The sequence below is a fragment of the Artemia franciscana genome, chromosome 5 (genome assembly GCF_032884065.1).
Source record: "Artemia franciscana chromosome 5, ASM3288406v1, whole genome shotgun sequence".
NCBI lineage: Eukaryota > Metazoa > Arthropoda > Branchiopoda > Anostraca > Artemiidae > Artemia > Artemia franciscana.
In genome coordinates this window covers 28328223-28343818 of record NC_088867.1, presented here as the reverse complement: position 1 = coordinate 28343818, position 15596 = coordinate 28328223, and the positions used below count along the sequence as shown (strand labels likewise).

Genomic DNA, 15596 nt, shown 5'->3' with positions numbered 1-15596 from the left:
CATAGTGATCATGAGATGGTCAAGTCGATCGTTTCCCATAGTTGACCTCAGTCTGTCCTTTACTATTTTCATCTTGCTAAATAATGGTTCAACCGTGGTAAATGTCACTGCAAATAGTTTTTGCAAAAGTGACTGCTCTGTAAACTAAAGGCAACACTCGTCTGTTCTTTTTCGCTAGAGAGAACAACTCAGCAAACTCAGTGATACTTCCAGCGCTTTTGTAAATCTTTGCAAAATAAAAGATAATGTTCCCTCTGTTGGCTAGGCATCTTGGGTATTGAGTATTTCTTCCTAATTTCTTGGAAACGTAAGCTTGTCTTCCCTAGAAACGACCTCTCATGTTACTTGCACAATTGTGGCACTGGAATGTCAGTTTTTTTTTTATTGATAGGAGCCTTCCGCAAAACTCGTAGGATTTCTTCTACTGTATCGACTCCTTTCTTTGACTCAGAATCTATAATGACGAGTAAACGCTCTTTAGCGGCTCCCTCTCTATCAGTGTACCGGAAACCAACAGCCAAACACTCTTCCATGGCTGACAGCGGTGGTTTTGTCTGCAAATTCGCCAAAGAAGTCAGCCTCATTAACTTCTGCTACGATTTTTTTTAACTAGCTCTCTTCCAACAATCACCGTTAATTTATTTTGGCTACTACTCGACAGATAGCTGGTGATATTTGGCTTGTTCTGGTTTTCCATTCAATGGCCCATTTTGATGTTACGTCTCGAAAGGAGATTGGCTTGCTCAACGTGATTTTTTCGTCATGTTTCTTCCCACGAAATGCCAGCTCTTTTTTTACCCAGAGTGGTGGTAACATCAAGCAACATGTATATAATGTATATAACTGTATATTACTGAGGAACGAATTTCTCTGACTCACTAATAAGCCTAGTTCCATGTTCGCTTATTGATCACCCTATGTCTAGCGCTTATACTGCAGCGTCTAATTCGTTAGTGACGGAATCCAACCTAACTTCAAGTGTCAGTTTTTTTTCTACCTTGGTACAGTCAATAATGAAAGAATAAAGAGCAAATATGTTTCTGATTCTTACGGTTTCTTCGTGATCAATTTCTGAACAGCGAACTTCTTCCAATGTTTTTATTCTTTCACCAGATTCCACAGTGTCAGACCTGAAATGATAAATAATTTCGATTTTTTCAGCCGAATTTTCTTCTGTTCAAACTCCGATATTTTTCAAAGATGGACCAGGGCGAACTTTCTCGAGAGACGTCTGAAATAATAATTCGATTTCACCACAGTTGTTTGTCTGTATTTATTTCATTCATTCAACAAAAAATGAAAAGCTCGAAACAACTTCAAAAACTTTTATAAGGAAAACTGGCCATAGCCTATTAAACTTGCAAGGGAATTTCAAAATTATTCTTCTTTGCTTCTGGCTGGTAATTGGGTACGATTTATTCAGTTCGGTTCAGTTCCATTCAAAAGCATATCCCGAAAGAAAAAAGAGTAAGAACCCCAAAAGTAGCGAGCAAGCTTAAACTTGTAGATATCCACTGCATAATAATACCGCTATTTTTATATATTTTTTGTATATATTTATTTGTATATATTTTGTATATGTCTTGCTGCTCGAGATAAAGGTCGCTTGTGACAGAGCTTTCTACACTTTTCTTCGAGATTCCTGGCCGTAACCATTTTGGAATATCAAGTAGAGTGGTCTTTTGCACAATCTTTGGCCTAATCTTCACTTTGGTACCGGTTTTTAGTTCTTCAATATAATGTATTTGAATGTGGGTAGCTCGATAATAAGAGTCAAATTCATAATATCTTTCATCTTTCTTTCTTTAAAAAAAAAAAAAAAAAAAAAAAAAAAAAAAAAAAAAAAAAAAAAAAAAAAAAAAAAAAAAAACTTCGCACACAAGCTTTACTCTAGTTCTGGATCTTTTCCTTTATTTTGCAAACATTTTCATATGCTGGTGATCTAAATAAATAAAGTAATGCTCCAAGTGTCTTTTTAGGTTCAAACGCAGGATCGTACTAATTCAAATTGCAATTCCTAGATTACTGAGAAACTTGGATTCCCTGTAAACTTTCCTTACTCTTGACAAACCGGTCTCGTTGTTGGGCTTCTTGCCTTTTTTTTTTTCTTTTATTAAATAAAGTCTTAAACTAAGTACAATGTCGTAACGCAGCAAAATTGTCGGATTTGGAAATAAAAGGTGTTTTTTCCCTTGCAGTTTTAATTCTTCGTACCCTCGGTTTTACAATTTGTTTTTGGGCTTTTGAGAATAAGAGAAAGAGGTCTAGTTCTAAATAAGCCTAGTATAATCTTGCAATTCCATGGGATCGTGTATTATCAAAATATATCAGCTGTTTCCTATATTTTGGAAGGAAACGACAGGTCTCAGCAGGATTTTTTTCACAGCAGAGCCGATGGAATTGTCCCGGCTAACCGACACGTTGAAAAATATGAAATTTTACAAGGTTCTTCCCGACTAGTCGTTTTCTAGGTAGCCAATCGCTTTCTGTCAACTTTGCGCAGATGGAGCAGTCAGTTTCGTCGTCTTTGCCCGACGGAAGTCTTTTATGACATAGTCATGGACCGACAAAATACTGTATCGACTTCGCGCAGATGAAGCAGCAAATTTCGTAGTCCCTTGCCTGACGGAAGTCTTTAATGACATTAGATTGGACCGACAACATACCAAGTTTTGTAGGACTTGGCTCAACAAGTATTTTCTAGGGGTAGCATTGTTACCTGTTGACTTTGTTCAGATGAAGCAGTAAATTTTGTTGTTCTTCCCCCAATGGAAGTATTTTATGACGATACATTAGACGGAAAAAATACCAAGTTTTTTAGGACTCTGCTCGACTAGTCGTTTTTTTTTTTGAGGGACCAATGGGTCTCTGTCGACTTCGCACACATGAAATATTAAGTTTCGTCGAGCTTCGCCCGACGAAAACTCTTCCAGAAGCTCCACTTTGCGCCAAAACATTGCGACTTTTGGAGGGCTTCGCCTGGCAAAAGTCCTTTCTGAGAACCTCAAGGGGGATTCCCCTTTCCTCCTCCCCTTAGTGATGACCCTGCCTTCACAGCCTCCTTTTAACAAAAAAAAGATATTTAAATTTCTTCAAACTTGAAAAATAAATTCAATCAACCCTTTTAAGACTTTAAAAACAGTTATATTCTATCACTAGGTCTAGTTCTAAATAAGCTTAGTATAACTTTGCAATTCCATGGGATCGAGTATTAGCAAAACATATCAGCTGTTTCTTATATTTTGGAAGGAAACGACAGGTCCCAGCAGGATTTTTCTCAGCAGAGCCGATGGAATTGTCCTGGCTAACCGACACGTTGAAAAATATGAAATTTTACAAGAGTCTTCCCGACTAGTCGTTTTCTAGGCGGCCAATTGCTTTCCGTCAACTTTGCGCAGATGGAGCAGTCATTTTTGTCGTTTTTGCCTGACGGAAGTCTTTTATGACATAGTCATGGACCGACCAAATATTGTGTCTACTTCGCGCAGATGAAGCAGTAAATTTCGTAGTCCTTGGCCTGACGGAATTCTTTAAAGACATTAGATTGGACCGACAACATACCAAGTTTTGTAGGGCTTGGCTCAACAAGTATTTTCTAGGGGTAGAATTGTTATCTGTTGACTTTGTTCAGTTGAAGCAGTAAATTTTGTTGTTTTTCCCCCAATGGAAGTATTTTATGACGATATATTAGACGGACAAAATACCTAGTTTTTTAGGACACTGCTCGACTAGTCGTTTTTTTGAGGGAACAATGGGTTTCTGTCGACTTCGTGCACAGGAAATAGTAAGTTTTGTCGAGCTTTGCCCGACGACAACCCTTCCAGAAGCTCCACTTTGCGCCAAAACATGGCAAGTTTTGGCGGGCTTCGCCTTGAAAAAGTCCTTTCTGAGAACCTCTAGGGGGGATTCCCCCTTCCTCCTCCCCTTAGTGACAACCCTGGCTTCACAGCCTCCTTATAACAAAGAAGAAGATAGTTCAATTTCCTCAAACTTGAAAAATAAATTCAATCAACTCTTTTAAGACTTCAAAAACAGTTACATCCTATCACTGTAATACTACAGAATTCTCTACATTTTTTTTAAGAAGACAGCGCTGCAGTGGAGATGGAGCTGCTTGATTTTAAAAGTGACTTTTGATTTGAAGCACTCACTTTAAGCAGTGAAAATATTTGGCCTTTTTTCCTGAGCAAAAAAATCTAATTTCATTTCAGGTTGGTTTATGTGTGAAGGCTATATTCAGCTCAACATATCGGCCTGAGATATCATTTTCTAACGAAAATCCATAAGAAACTAGTAAAGGAGCCGGTTGACTGGCAAACATTTTGACAATTCCGTTCAAATGGCCGCTACAACCTATGAGCCTAGCATTAAAAAAGCTGTTGATGACAAATAAAAGTGTCAACTCTTAGATTGAACTTTTTTTTCTGATTTAAATATTTTGTTGGTTTTTTAACTTTAGATCAAAGCTGAAAGAAATATCCTGTGTCCTTTCTCAGGATTAACCATTCTTCAAATTGGGTAGCTTTATCCTCATGCAATAGAAAGTTGTAAATTCATTGCTAACAAAAGATTAACTAACGTTACATCTAATGTTTGATTTTCCAGGAAAAATGTCAAACCAGAAACGAACCGTTAAACCACTAAAATACATGCTCGCAGATAAAATGGCACCAGGGAATAGGGAATACCTTGCTCTTGAATCTCCGCCTTCTCATATGCCAGTCAAACGATATAGTGACATTTCTGGACTTGAAGCGAAGGTAAATACAAGTATGTCCATAATAAACTTAAATTGTTTTTAAAACTGTGCTATTTTGAAAAATATAAAATATGGCATGCCTAAGCCGTAGATTATGTGTTCATGTTAGCTTATATTTCTTAGGCACTTACACTGTCATTTCTAACCTTGTAAAGTCTGGTGATATACAAAGGGCCTAAAGGCTTGAAGCTTAGGGGCAATTAGATTATCTTTTGTGGTAGATGGAGTAAAACTTCCAAGGAAGTGCATTTAGGCCGTAAATTATAATGTCTTAGAGAGCCGGGGATGTTTAATGGATCAACATAGGGGGAGATGGTCTACAATCTTAACTTCATTTGGAGTTACTACGGATATATTTAAGATTGTGTTTGGTAACACTTCGTGAAGTATCGCTGGTAACAGTATGTAGACTGGTGATATGGCTACGCTGTTCCCAAATAGCGCTGTTTCTTTCCTTAACTAGGTAATGTGGTTGCGTGCTGCCTAATTTATTCGGGAACAGAGTACGAATCTAGACTTAGGAACATTAGCAACCTTTGTGTATTTGCAAATTTGTATAGAATTCTACTCCAGAGTGGAGCACCTTAGCTACGCTTTCGAGTTAAACTGAGATAGACATCCGCGATCACTTGGATTGACCATGAATAATATCAGTTGATGTTCGCTTTTGCTTGGATTAAGACTAAACTATCTGATGAGTAATTGTGATGCACAGTATAAGTATATACGTTTTTTCTAATATGTTATAATAAGATCGTGATTGGCTTGTTGGACAATTTCATGGATGACGATTATGATGGTGAGAAGGGTAGAATGCAATACCGCGCTCATTCAGGCAGGGCCTGGACCCTCAAGAAAGGCTCAAACTCCAGAGTTTCTAGAAATTCGTAATAACAGTTAAAGAGTTTATACAGGATTGCAAATAATTTAAGAAAACATCATTGAAAGCTTTGAAAACAAAGAATAAATTTTAGCCTACTTTTGAAGAATTACACGTTATCAGAAAATAGGTTGATATTTTATTGCATAAAGATGCTATTGTTGAAGTTCTGAGTTCAGAAAAATAAAACGAAATGCTTTGTAGTTCTCCCATTTTTACGGTCCCGTTGAAAAAATGATTCTTCTCAATTTACTCTGAATTTTGAATAGTTAAACAAAAACGTTAAATACCGCCATTTTAAAATGGAAACTTTCAGTCTGTGGTTGTCCTAAGGAAAAAAATATTATTATGTGACCCCTGTTGACCTTGTCGATTTTACTATTCATGTCTTGTTGATCTTGATAATAAAATGTAGTTTTATTTGAGATTGCTGCTAATTTTTAATGCCAAATCAGGGGCTACAAGGGTCCTTACAAGGCACATGAAACCAGTTTTCTCCCTAAATGGTATTCGTCTGTTGTTTATTAGGATGATTTAGCCTTTCTGGGAAGGTTATTTTCAGAATGTCAAAACAACATTCATGAAACAGTGGAATCACTGTCAGATTTGAAGGTTTGTCATTCAATTGGAAAATTCAAGTCAACAAATATAATTTCTGGGTTTTCTGTCAGATTCGCAATCAATGCGTATTTTCCTGCCGGAAAGAAAAATTTAAAATGTTTTGAATTTCTTTCCAAAGCTTCTTAGTCCAGAATTGACTACGATTCAAGAATTGGCCGAAACTCTAGGTGTTCTTCTTTCAACCTTCCCAACAGTGGATAGCGATCGAAGAACAAATAATTGCTCTCGGAACCTTGAGTTTCGAACTTGTGGTCAATATGGCTCTCGGAGCCCTAAAATTAGTTCTAGGAACGCAAAATCTAGCTCTCAGAGACCACAAATAGGTTCTAGAACCTCTGAGACTGGCTCTGCGTGTCCCATTAGAAATCCATGACCAAAGAAATGACAGAAAACGGAAGGCTTCTCCGAAAAGCACAAAGGCAAAAGGGGAAAATAAAGCACGTCAAATGACGCTCTGTTTAAAAAGGTTTCTGAAGATCGTTCTGGTACTAAGGAAGGTCCCATGATACATCAAAAACTTTGAAAATTTACAAACAGAGCTACTGCCGAACCTCTGGAAATAGGGAAGCTGAAGAATTTATTTGAGCGCTTCTCTAGGCCTGCGAATACCGATAAAATCTTTGTTCCCAAGGTTAACAGTAAAATTTGGGCTTGTCTCTCATCATGCGCTAAAAAGAGGGATGCTAAGGTACTTCAAGTGCAACGGACTATTGCTCACTTAACCTTTTATGTTTTAGAGGCAACAAATGCGATTCTTTAGTTTGAAAACCGTGATATCAAAGAAAAGGTTGTCAAAAGCCTAACAGACACAGATCACATTATGATCTCAGATACACTCACCGATCCCGATCTCAGTCTAAAAAGACCTCATTCGATGATATTCGAAAAGAGCCCAGATCCCATGGTAGCATCTGCTTTATGCGCCCCTGAAATCAAAGTGACGGGGTTTCTTTTTGGCATGGATGTTGCCAAAACACCATCCAAAGCCAAATCTGTCGTGGATTTGGTAGAATCATTTGGATGACCAAAAACGTGCAAGGGTAGGTGGGTCTATAGTTATCGAGACTAGCAGAACGAGCCTCCAAGGCCAAACTATCGCAGAAATTAGGCCCTTTAACCGGAAAGCGGAGCCGTTCATCGCTCAAGGACTAAAACACACACAGGGCAATTTTGCGGCCAAGCTAACCTTAACATCTGATGTAAGTTCGGAACTGCAATAGTCGTTGGATATTCTCAATCATTCTTCTAAAGCAATCGAGCCTAGATTAGTTGACAAAAATTTTTGTGTGATGATGCATCAAAACTAGGCTGTGGGTGATGCATCAAAACTTGGTTGGGAATTTGTGGATGAATATCCCATGAAAACGGCCACAGGTAAATGGTCCTCAGAAAAATAGGATTTGACATCAATGTTTTAGAAATAAAAGCTGTTTATCTGGGATTAGACAGCTTTGCTTAGGATAGCAAAGGCATGTATGCCCGGCTGTGTTCAGCCAATAAAACCACAGTAGCTTACACAAATGAAAAGAGAGAATCAAAAATCTGAGTTTTGTATTTATTTCTTAAATACGGTTTGGCAGCTGGTTTTGCAGGATAAAGGGTGGTAACATATGCCTGGAGTGGCTAATATCACTTGACAGACTCGGAGGGCAGTTAAACTACACTCCCGATTTCCCTTCCCGTTATACTCTCAGCGCTTCACCATGAGCTTAGCCATTGCATACAACAAGGACTATAAAATACTGATATTATTCGTGGTCAATCCAGGTGATCGCGGACGTCTAACTTTCCACAGAGAAAAGAATGGGTAATTAGTTTTTACCTTAGCAAGTACAACTGGGGTTTTATTAAAACAAAGAAAAGCAGAATAATATTCTTAAGAATAGATGTTGGTCTTTTGACAAACTAGGTTTGTAAAGGAACTTACCAGAGTTCCAACTATGGTCCTTCCCAACACAGCACTACCATTTCTTACTCCGACTGGACTTTTTACGGTCCTCTATTGATAACAAGACTTGCTTGTACCATACTCTCCCAATAAATTACAAAGATGTGTTATGCATAAGATGTTAATCTATATATATAAAAATAAGTTGTATGCATGTTTGTTTTTTGTATGTTTTTTTTTGTAAAAAGAGGGTTTGCGTATGACGTTATTATAAGTATGTAAGACTTTGTATATGACGTCATTATAAGATGACGATACAGACCGGGACAACGGGACACAAATGAGGACCAGGACACAGGGAATATAAGTGACGACCGAGACACTCAAAGGGAAATTACAGACCGGGACACCGGGACACAAATGACGACCAGGACACAGGGAATATAAATGACGACCGGAACACAGGGAATACAAATGAGGACCGGGACACTCAAAGAGAAATTATAGACCAGGACACCAGGACACAAATGACGACCGGGACACAGGGAATATAAATGACGACCGGGACACAGGGACACAACTACAACGGGGACGCCGGGGGGCACAGGAGGATATATAAATGACTACAGGAACACAGGGAATATTCGATTAGCAATCACCATCAACAAAGCTCAAGGGCAATCATTAGAAAAATGCAGTATAGATCTGAATACGGATTGTTTTTCCCATGGACAATTATATGTTGTATGTTCAAGAGTCAGTAAACCTGACAATCTATTACACCACTACAATGGCGCGTAACCAATACGGCGTGTAACGACGAGCGCGGGGGGCTGGGGGGCGCGAAGCGCCCCCACCAACTAGGTGTTGGTGTGGCGCGAAGAGCCACAGCAACAGCTAACATAAATTGTGTGTTATGCTCTCCTGTTAAATTGCATAAGATGTTCGTAACTAACGGTATGTGGGTTTGTTTTGGGTCTGCTTCTAATTCGCTTTTATGATTTGTATGGCTTATATTTGTCGTTCTACCCGAAACATGTAAACTAGTCAAGTTTAAGGTTAGCTATCGAAAGTTATTAGCATAAAGACATTTGTCAAGGTTTAGAAAAGGGTGAAAACACTTCCTAGACACAGAAATGGCGGTAATCTTGATGAAAGCTACACTATCAAATTTAGTATGTAAAAAAAAACCTAAGGGTATTTCAGCCCGTTATCGTTGAAACAAATTCCTATGTTTCCCGAGACGTGTAGCTATTGATCTGTCTTTCTGTCTTTTTTTTGCTGTGAAACAACAGCCTTGAGAGAAATAGGGCCCAAACGGTATCAAGTAGAACTCGAACATAGCAAATAAGTTTGAAAATATCGTAAGTTTTGCCTACACCCTTGGATTTTCGGGATACATACCCGTAGTTGCGCATTTTGTCGGATGTAACCATTAAATGGATGTAACCCAGATTAATAGAACTTTTGACTCTAATTTAAAGCTTAAATCGGTGGATTCGATAAGGTTAGCGCTCAAACTTAACCTTGAAGCTATCCACTTCATTTTTCCAAACTGACAAATACTGACCCACAAAATTCACCACCCTATACCTCCCTCTCTCGTAACCCCCGAAGAGTTTAAATGCACATGATTGTTGATAGGCAAAATTAGGTAGCACTTATAAATAATTTTAATGCCCGCTCAACGTCACGTTATCTATGGCTAGTTTCTAATCCTACTACCAGCCTTCATACTTGTCGGCAAGAGGAGGGAGGAATTTCACCTGCACTAGTATTCGTTTGGATAGTCTGTCCTCCAAAAAACGAAGATGAAATCAGTCTACAGTGCAATTTTGTTAGTTTTAGATCCCATGGAAGAATTCCATAATATTCTTTCTCAAACGTTAGCTGTTCTTGCTATATTTGATTCTTGAGAGTCCTTATGATACGTTACGATTAAAACGTCATATTGATCTGATTAAGATGAAAGTATATAGGAGTCTTAGTATTTTTAAGAAGGCTTAAGCATAAATTTCTCGGGTTAATTTTGAAAGTTCTCTTTAACCGCTTAATTCAGTTTTATGTTTTTGACAGTCCAACTAAAAGCAATTTATTTCCAAAACGTAATGAGGGTTACCTACTCCTGTTTACATGCTCTGTAAGTTAGCGTCACGAATCAATGCAGCCAATGTCATTTTTTACAATGATTTCATTCGAACCTGGGGCATGTGGATGTAACTTTCAAGCCGAGTGAAGACACAAAATTATGGCACCGTTTTCTGGTTTCCTTTGTATTTCAGTCTTTTGATCTGGTATGATCGAAACCACTAGCTCCTTTCGGTCCGGGAAAAGTCTTGGCCAATCAGAAACAGAAGTTTGGAGGGTTGATTTTGGTTAATTTTGGCTGGAGTAATTTTTTTTTGTTCAAGCCTTTTCTCTGTGTATTGGGGTGCCCTGACCCAACTACTTATCCATTGTAAGTTTTAATTTATTCAGAAACAAATTTTTTATTTCTTTAGCCCAATTTTTTTGGTGATCGAATCATTGGTAGAAAAAACTTGTTTGTACCTGTCATTCATTCCCAAACCATAAATTTCACAATATCACAAATACAACATTCTGATAACTTGGTTCTATTTAGAGTCTTTCAATTTGACCTTGCTACTTGACTAGTATAATGAAGTTCCACTGGGGCTCATAGCGAAAAGAAATATTATGCTGATTGGAGACAGGATTTTTCGGGTCTATTCCACCTCCTCCCCCGACGGACTTTAAGTCCCCTTATGCCCTCTCCTGATACTTTTTTGAAGTTTTAACTCAACTTCCTCGTGCCATCCCCCGGATAATGCAGATGCGTTATTTTGATAAACTGAGCACACTATGTCTTTTTATTTACATAACTGCTTCAACGTGTATACATTCAGAGTAAATTTTGTTTAGACGGATTTACCTCGCTACTTCTTCGTCAATAGATCCTGATCCCCTCCCTCTTTGTGGTAAAGTTTAACTTTTTGTACCAATTCTTTAAAGAGAACTGCTGAAACCCAATGGCGGTTGAATTGGAATATGATACTTTTATAAAGCACTAAAAAACTTTAGTTTAACGAGCTGAAGTGAGGAAGAAACAGTCCCCTTCATGTACGGACTAATTTCCATTCGTTGTAAATTGTAATGTGGTTCCTTACTTTCAGTTTTAAAAACTTGCGTTTTTTTTATTATTTAATTCGACCTTTAAACGACCAGAAGTTACTTTCAAAAAATAGATAAAACCTAAAACGAACAGAAATTATAGCAACAATCAGGATCGTATCCAGGATTTTTTTTTTTTGAGGGGAAAGGGGGTTATAAAAGGATTTTTTTCGGGGAGATCAAAAATTTGTTTATATTTATTTATGTTATTCTTTTTTACGAGTCAAAGAAACATTCTTTGGGGTCAAACTCCCTTACCCCCCTCCTGAACTGCAATCACATCAAATATGAAGATAACAGATACTGTTGGATAATTAAACCCTAAAAAGAGTGAAAATTAAAATTAATACTCAATTCAAACTTGATACGAAATAGAAATTACTACAAATAGGGGTTTGGATACTCTAAACCTTCTAAATTCTCCTAAATCATTTGCGTTATATTGGAAACTATTTTTATTTTTAACAGTCTTCTATAATTCTCCAGAAAATTAACGAAAAAAATACCTGTGGTTTATTTTATTTATAACAGTGATTTTTTTATTTTTCGTTTTCGTAATTATGAAAAAATAAGTTTAAAATATTTTTGGCTTTGAGTTTTATGATTTAGACTCGTCTTAAGTTTTAATTATTGACCCGCAGCAATTTCTGGTCATTTGAAGATTGAATTATTGTAGAAAATTAATTGTGCTCGTATTAAGTTTTAATTTGGCTCTTTACTTTACTATGAAAAAAGAGAGTTTCTTCAAAATGGATTGTCGTTCATTTTGATTACAAAAGTGTTATTATCGGTTAATATTATGAATATTTCTCCAGTTCTTCAGGCTTTTGGATTTAAAATTAAAGTATTGGATTCTACTTCAGGTTCCTAAGTTGTATAATGTGATCTGAGCTTTGGATTTGACTGTGTTCAATACATTATTGTATACATTTCGTTCAGTTTAAAATAAATGTTTGGAACGGTTCTTCAACTAGGATTTTGACTCAGTAGTAATTTCTGCATAATATGTCCGAAACAATACTCCTGGAGAGAAGGCTCATAGACTACATATATACAAAAAAAAAGAATAAATATATAGCAGAGGTATCATTCAGCTATCTTCATTTCTGAGTCGTTATACTCTTTTATTTGTGACTTTGACTTGAATGTTTGCTTGGTGTGGTATTGGAAAAATTTCATTCTGACAACCTGGATGCACATAATTCCTTTTAATTGACTCCAACATCCCTCTCGACATTCCCTGATATTACAAAGTTAGTGCCCTAGCCGTTTTTGTGATATTTCATACACACTCTATTGACAAACTGGATGCCCGCAGTGTCTTTTGTTCTATCTCAACTCCCCCTCAATATTTTGTGAGAATTTTGAGTTGATACCCTCACCCTTCCTGATATGTTGCACATAAAACTTTTACAACCAAGATGATTTCATTCAACATCCCATTTTCATTAGAAGTTTCAACTTAATACTGTTAGTCGCTCCTAATATATTGCAGTTACGCCCCTTTGACAGACTGGATGCATATGATGTCTTTGTTTTAATTCAGCATCTGGATCGACTTCCTGAAAGTTTCATTTTAATAGTTTTAGCCAGTCCTGAATGAAAGTTTCAACTTAATGCCCTTAACTGTTCTTGAGGTATTGTAGGTTTGCCGTTTTGACAACCTGGATATGTATGGTTGCTTTTGATTCAGTGTAACATCCCCGTTAGATTTTCCCGAAATTTTCAAATTAACGCTCGTAATCACTCCTGAAATAAATATAGATGCGCCCAGAAACACTCTATTGACAACCTGGATGCACCTAATATCTTTTTATTAAGTGAAACGTCCCCTTTAGAGGTCACTGAAAGTTTCAACTTAATACCCTTAGTAGTTCCTGGATATTCCAGATACACACTTTTTAGAACCTGGATGCACATACAGTTTTTTTATTTATTACAACATCCCCTAAACATTAACTGGAATTTTCAACTAAATAACCTTACCCATTTCTGAAAACAGAATATAAGCTCTTTTGACAACCTGGACGCACTTAAAATCTTTTGATTTAGTTCACAAGTATTAGTTGATGTTTTAGTAGTAGCAGTAGTAGTCGCAGTATTCGTAGTAGTGGTAGTAGTACACTACTACTAGTAGCAGAAATAGTAGCAGTAGTAGTTATAGTAGTAGTCAGGGGTGCAGCTAGTGGTGTCCCCAAAGTTTCAAGGCGTCGGCACGCAGTGCTGACGCCTTGGAACTTCGGGCGTCTTTAGCGTCTTAACGTTTTTTGTGTCAACATTTCTCCGGTATCTGGAGGATTTCGTTGGCAAATTCTTTACATAACACCTCCCCCCCCCAAAAAAAACCCCATAGGTTCACCCCTGGTAGTGCTAATGGCAGTAGTAGTAATAATAGTAGTAATAGCAGTAATTGTACTTGTAGTAGTAATAGTAGTCGCAAGTAGTCATTGTACCATAAACAGTCATAAAATTCCGTGTGCGCGAAAACAACACCTGTTCACGCTGTGGTAATCTGAACTTATTAATGATACGAGACTGAACTCTTTCCTACCTCCTTATTCCTAAGTCTAAACAACTATTAAAAGCACCTGAGATAGACACATATTTGAAGAAAGGAAGCATAATTTAAAGACGAACTGGGATTTAGGGAAAATCTTTGGTATTAAATTATAAATATGTTCAGATGCACAAGGGACAATATCCCAAAATCAAGCAAATTACCTAATATTCACAGGTAAGTTCTATATTAGAAATCATGGTGGGCAAGCTTATGTAGGAATAAAAATTTTGGCTGATAAATCTCAGTGACATTCAGATGCCAATGGGAAAAAGGCCCAAATTCAAGAAAAATTGCGTATTATTCACAGACAAGTTTTATGTTAAAAATCATAATGGGCAAACTTTTGTAGGAAACCTTAAAAAAGAAAACCGCCCGTTCTAGACCCTCTAAAAGTAGAGCCTGATTTGTCCTTTACTGAAAATAGAATATGTTTTGAACAATTTCTGTTATATCATTATAACACTGAGAATCAAAATTGCTGGGACTTCCAGGAATTAGTAACATTACATTTAAACGATCAATCTAGTTTTATTGGTCTGATGTGCAGTAATTTTTTTTCCCACTTTCTGCACTTTTTTTTTTAACGGGATTATTTTTTAAACAGGATCTTTTCAGATGTATAGAAAAAGAACTGTCATTTAATTGTGATTTGTCAGTTGAAAACATTGCTTCAATGAGCTCAATTGATTGCTTCAAAAATTACCAATGTTCTAAAAATTATCAATGTGTTAAAATTTTTATTCGGGTTTCATCAAAAGTGACCCGTAAGAAAGAACTGTAAAGCATGTTCATCATTGAGGACAAGCGGCTACATACTTTTGCTAATTCGACTTTTTTTCATTCATTTCATTGAAACAATGACACTAGGTTTTGGGGCAAAGTACTAAAGCATTAGCTTATACTTATGGTTCATTTTAGCACTAACAACATTCAAAATGTGCTAGGAAATAGAAAAATAGTTGGTTTTAAGAACACAACGTACTTCGACTGTTTTAAGGAGCTTATAACTAATTTTTTCTTGAGACATTCCATTTTTAAGCTTTGATGGGCGGACGAATTGGGTATTTAATCGATGGTGAAAACTAATCTCATAAATCTAGTTCATTTTCGTAATAAAGAATTGGGCTACTTAATCTAAATTCTCTTACCACCTCGTAGTCTTATCAGCTCCAAAAGAGCCCAGTTCCGAAATGCTTGGTGGTCACCGCACACCAATTCCTGTGGCATTACTTCTTCATGCTCTTTTTCTACGAAAAGTTTATTTTTCTTTAACATAATATTTTTCTTTAATTTTCTTAAAATATAACTTAAATATTTGGTCCTCTCCTTTGACCATGTTCCGCAGAGTATATTTATTTGCGAGACCCTATTGATGTAATGCTGGGTCAGCTTCAGCTGTACCGAGCCTTTCCTAATTTTTTGAAAAATCTGGGATGAATGATCCCATATCCTGAGTTCTGCCTATGTCCCACAACTTATATTTAATTTGCAGTCTGGCTTAGAAATCATAAAAATTCCTTTCTTTTCAGTATACAGATCCAACTACGAAGCTTCGTTATTCAACACCTGAAGAATATTCAACAATTCAAGCTTTGCCAAGTGACATAGTGAGTGGATACCTAGCACTGCGCAAAAGTAGTAACTCCTAGAACTGATAATTCAAATCCGTATATTTTTGTCGTGACCCATTAACGTTAAAATACAAGAATTTCTCTTA

At 36.9% G+C, this 15596-nt stretch overlaps 2 protein-coding genes across 3 annotated transcripts in view; one reads left to right on the top strand and one right to left on the bottom strand.

The window, feature by feature from the left end:
• Window positions 1-15596, top strand: part of LOC136027217 (INO80 complex subunit C-like) — a 24872-nt gene extending 9276 nt beyond the window's left edge. Inside the window, exons 2-3 of the mRNA XM_065704254.1 lie at window positions 4606-4760; window positions 15409-15596. Of these exons, the coding sequence (XP_065560326.1) occupies window positions 4611-4760; window positions 15409-15528 (270 nt within the window). The 5' untranslated portion in view covers window positions 4606-4610 and the 3' untranslated portion in view covers window positions 15529-15596. The remainder of the gene's footprint in view (window positions 1-4605; window positions 4761-15408) is intronic.
• Window positions 813-15596, bottom strand: part of LOC136027213 (uncharacterized) — a 64287-nt gene continuing 49503 nt past the window's right edge. Inside the window, exon 4 of one of the 2 annotated variants that reach the window (XR_010617540.1) lies at window positions 813-1231. The gene's annotated coding sequence lies outside the window, so the exon portion shown is untranslated. The remainder of the gene's footprint in view (window positions 1232-15596) is intronic. The other variant, XR_010617541.1, reaches the window with a different exon arrangement.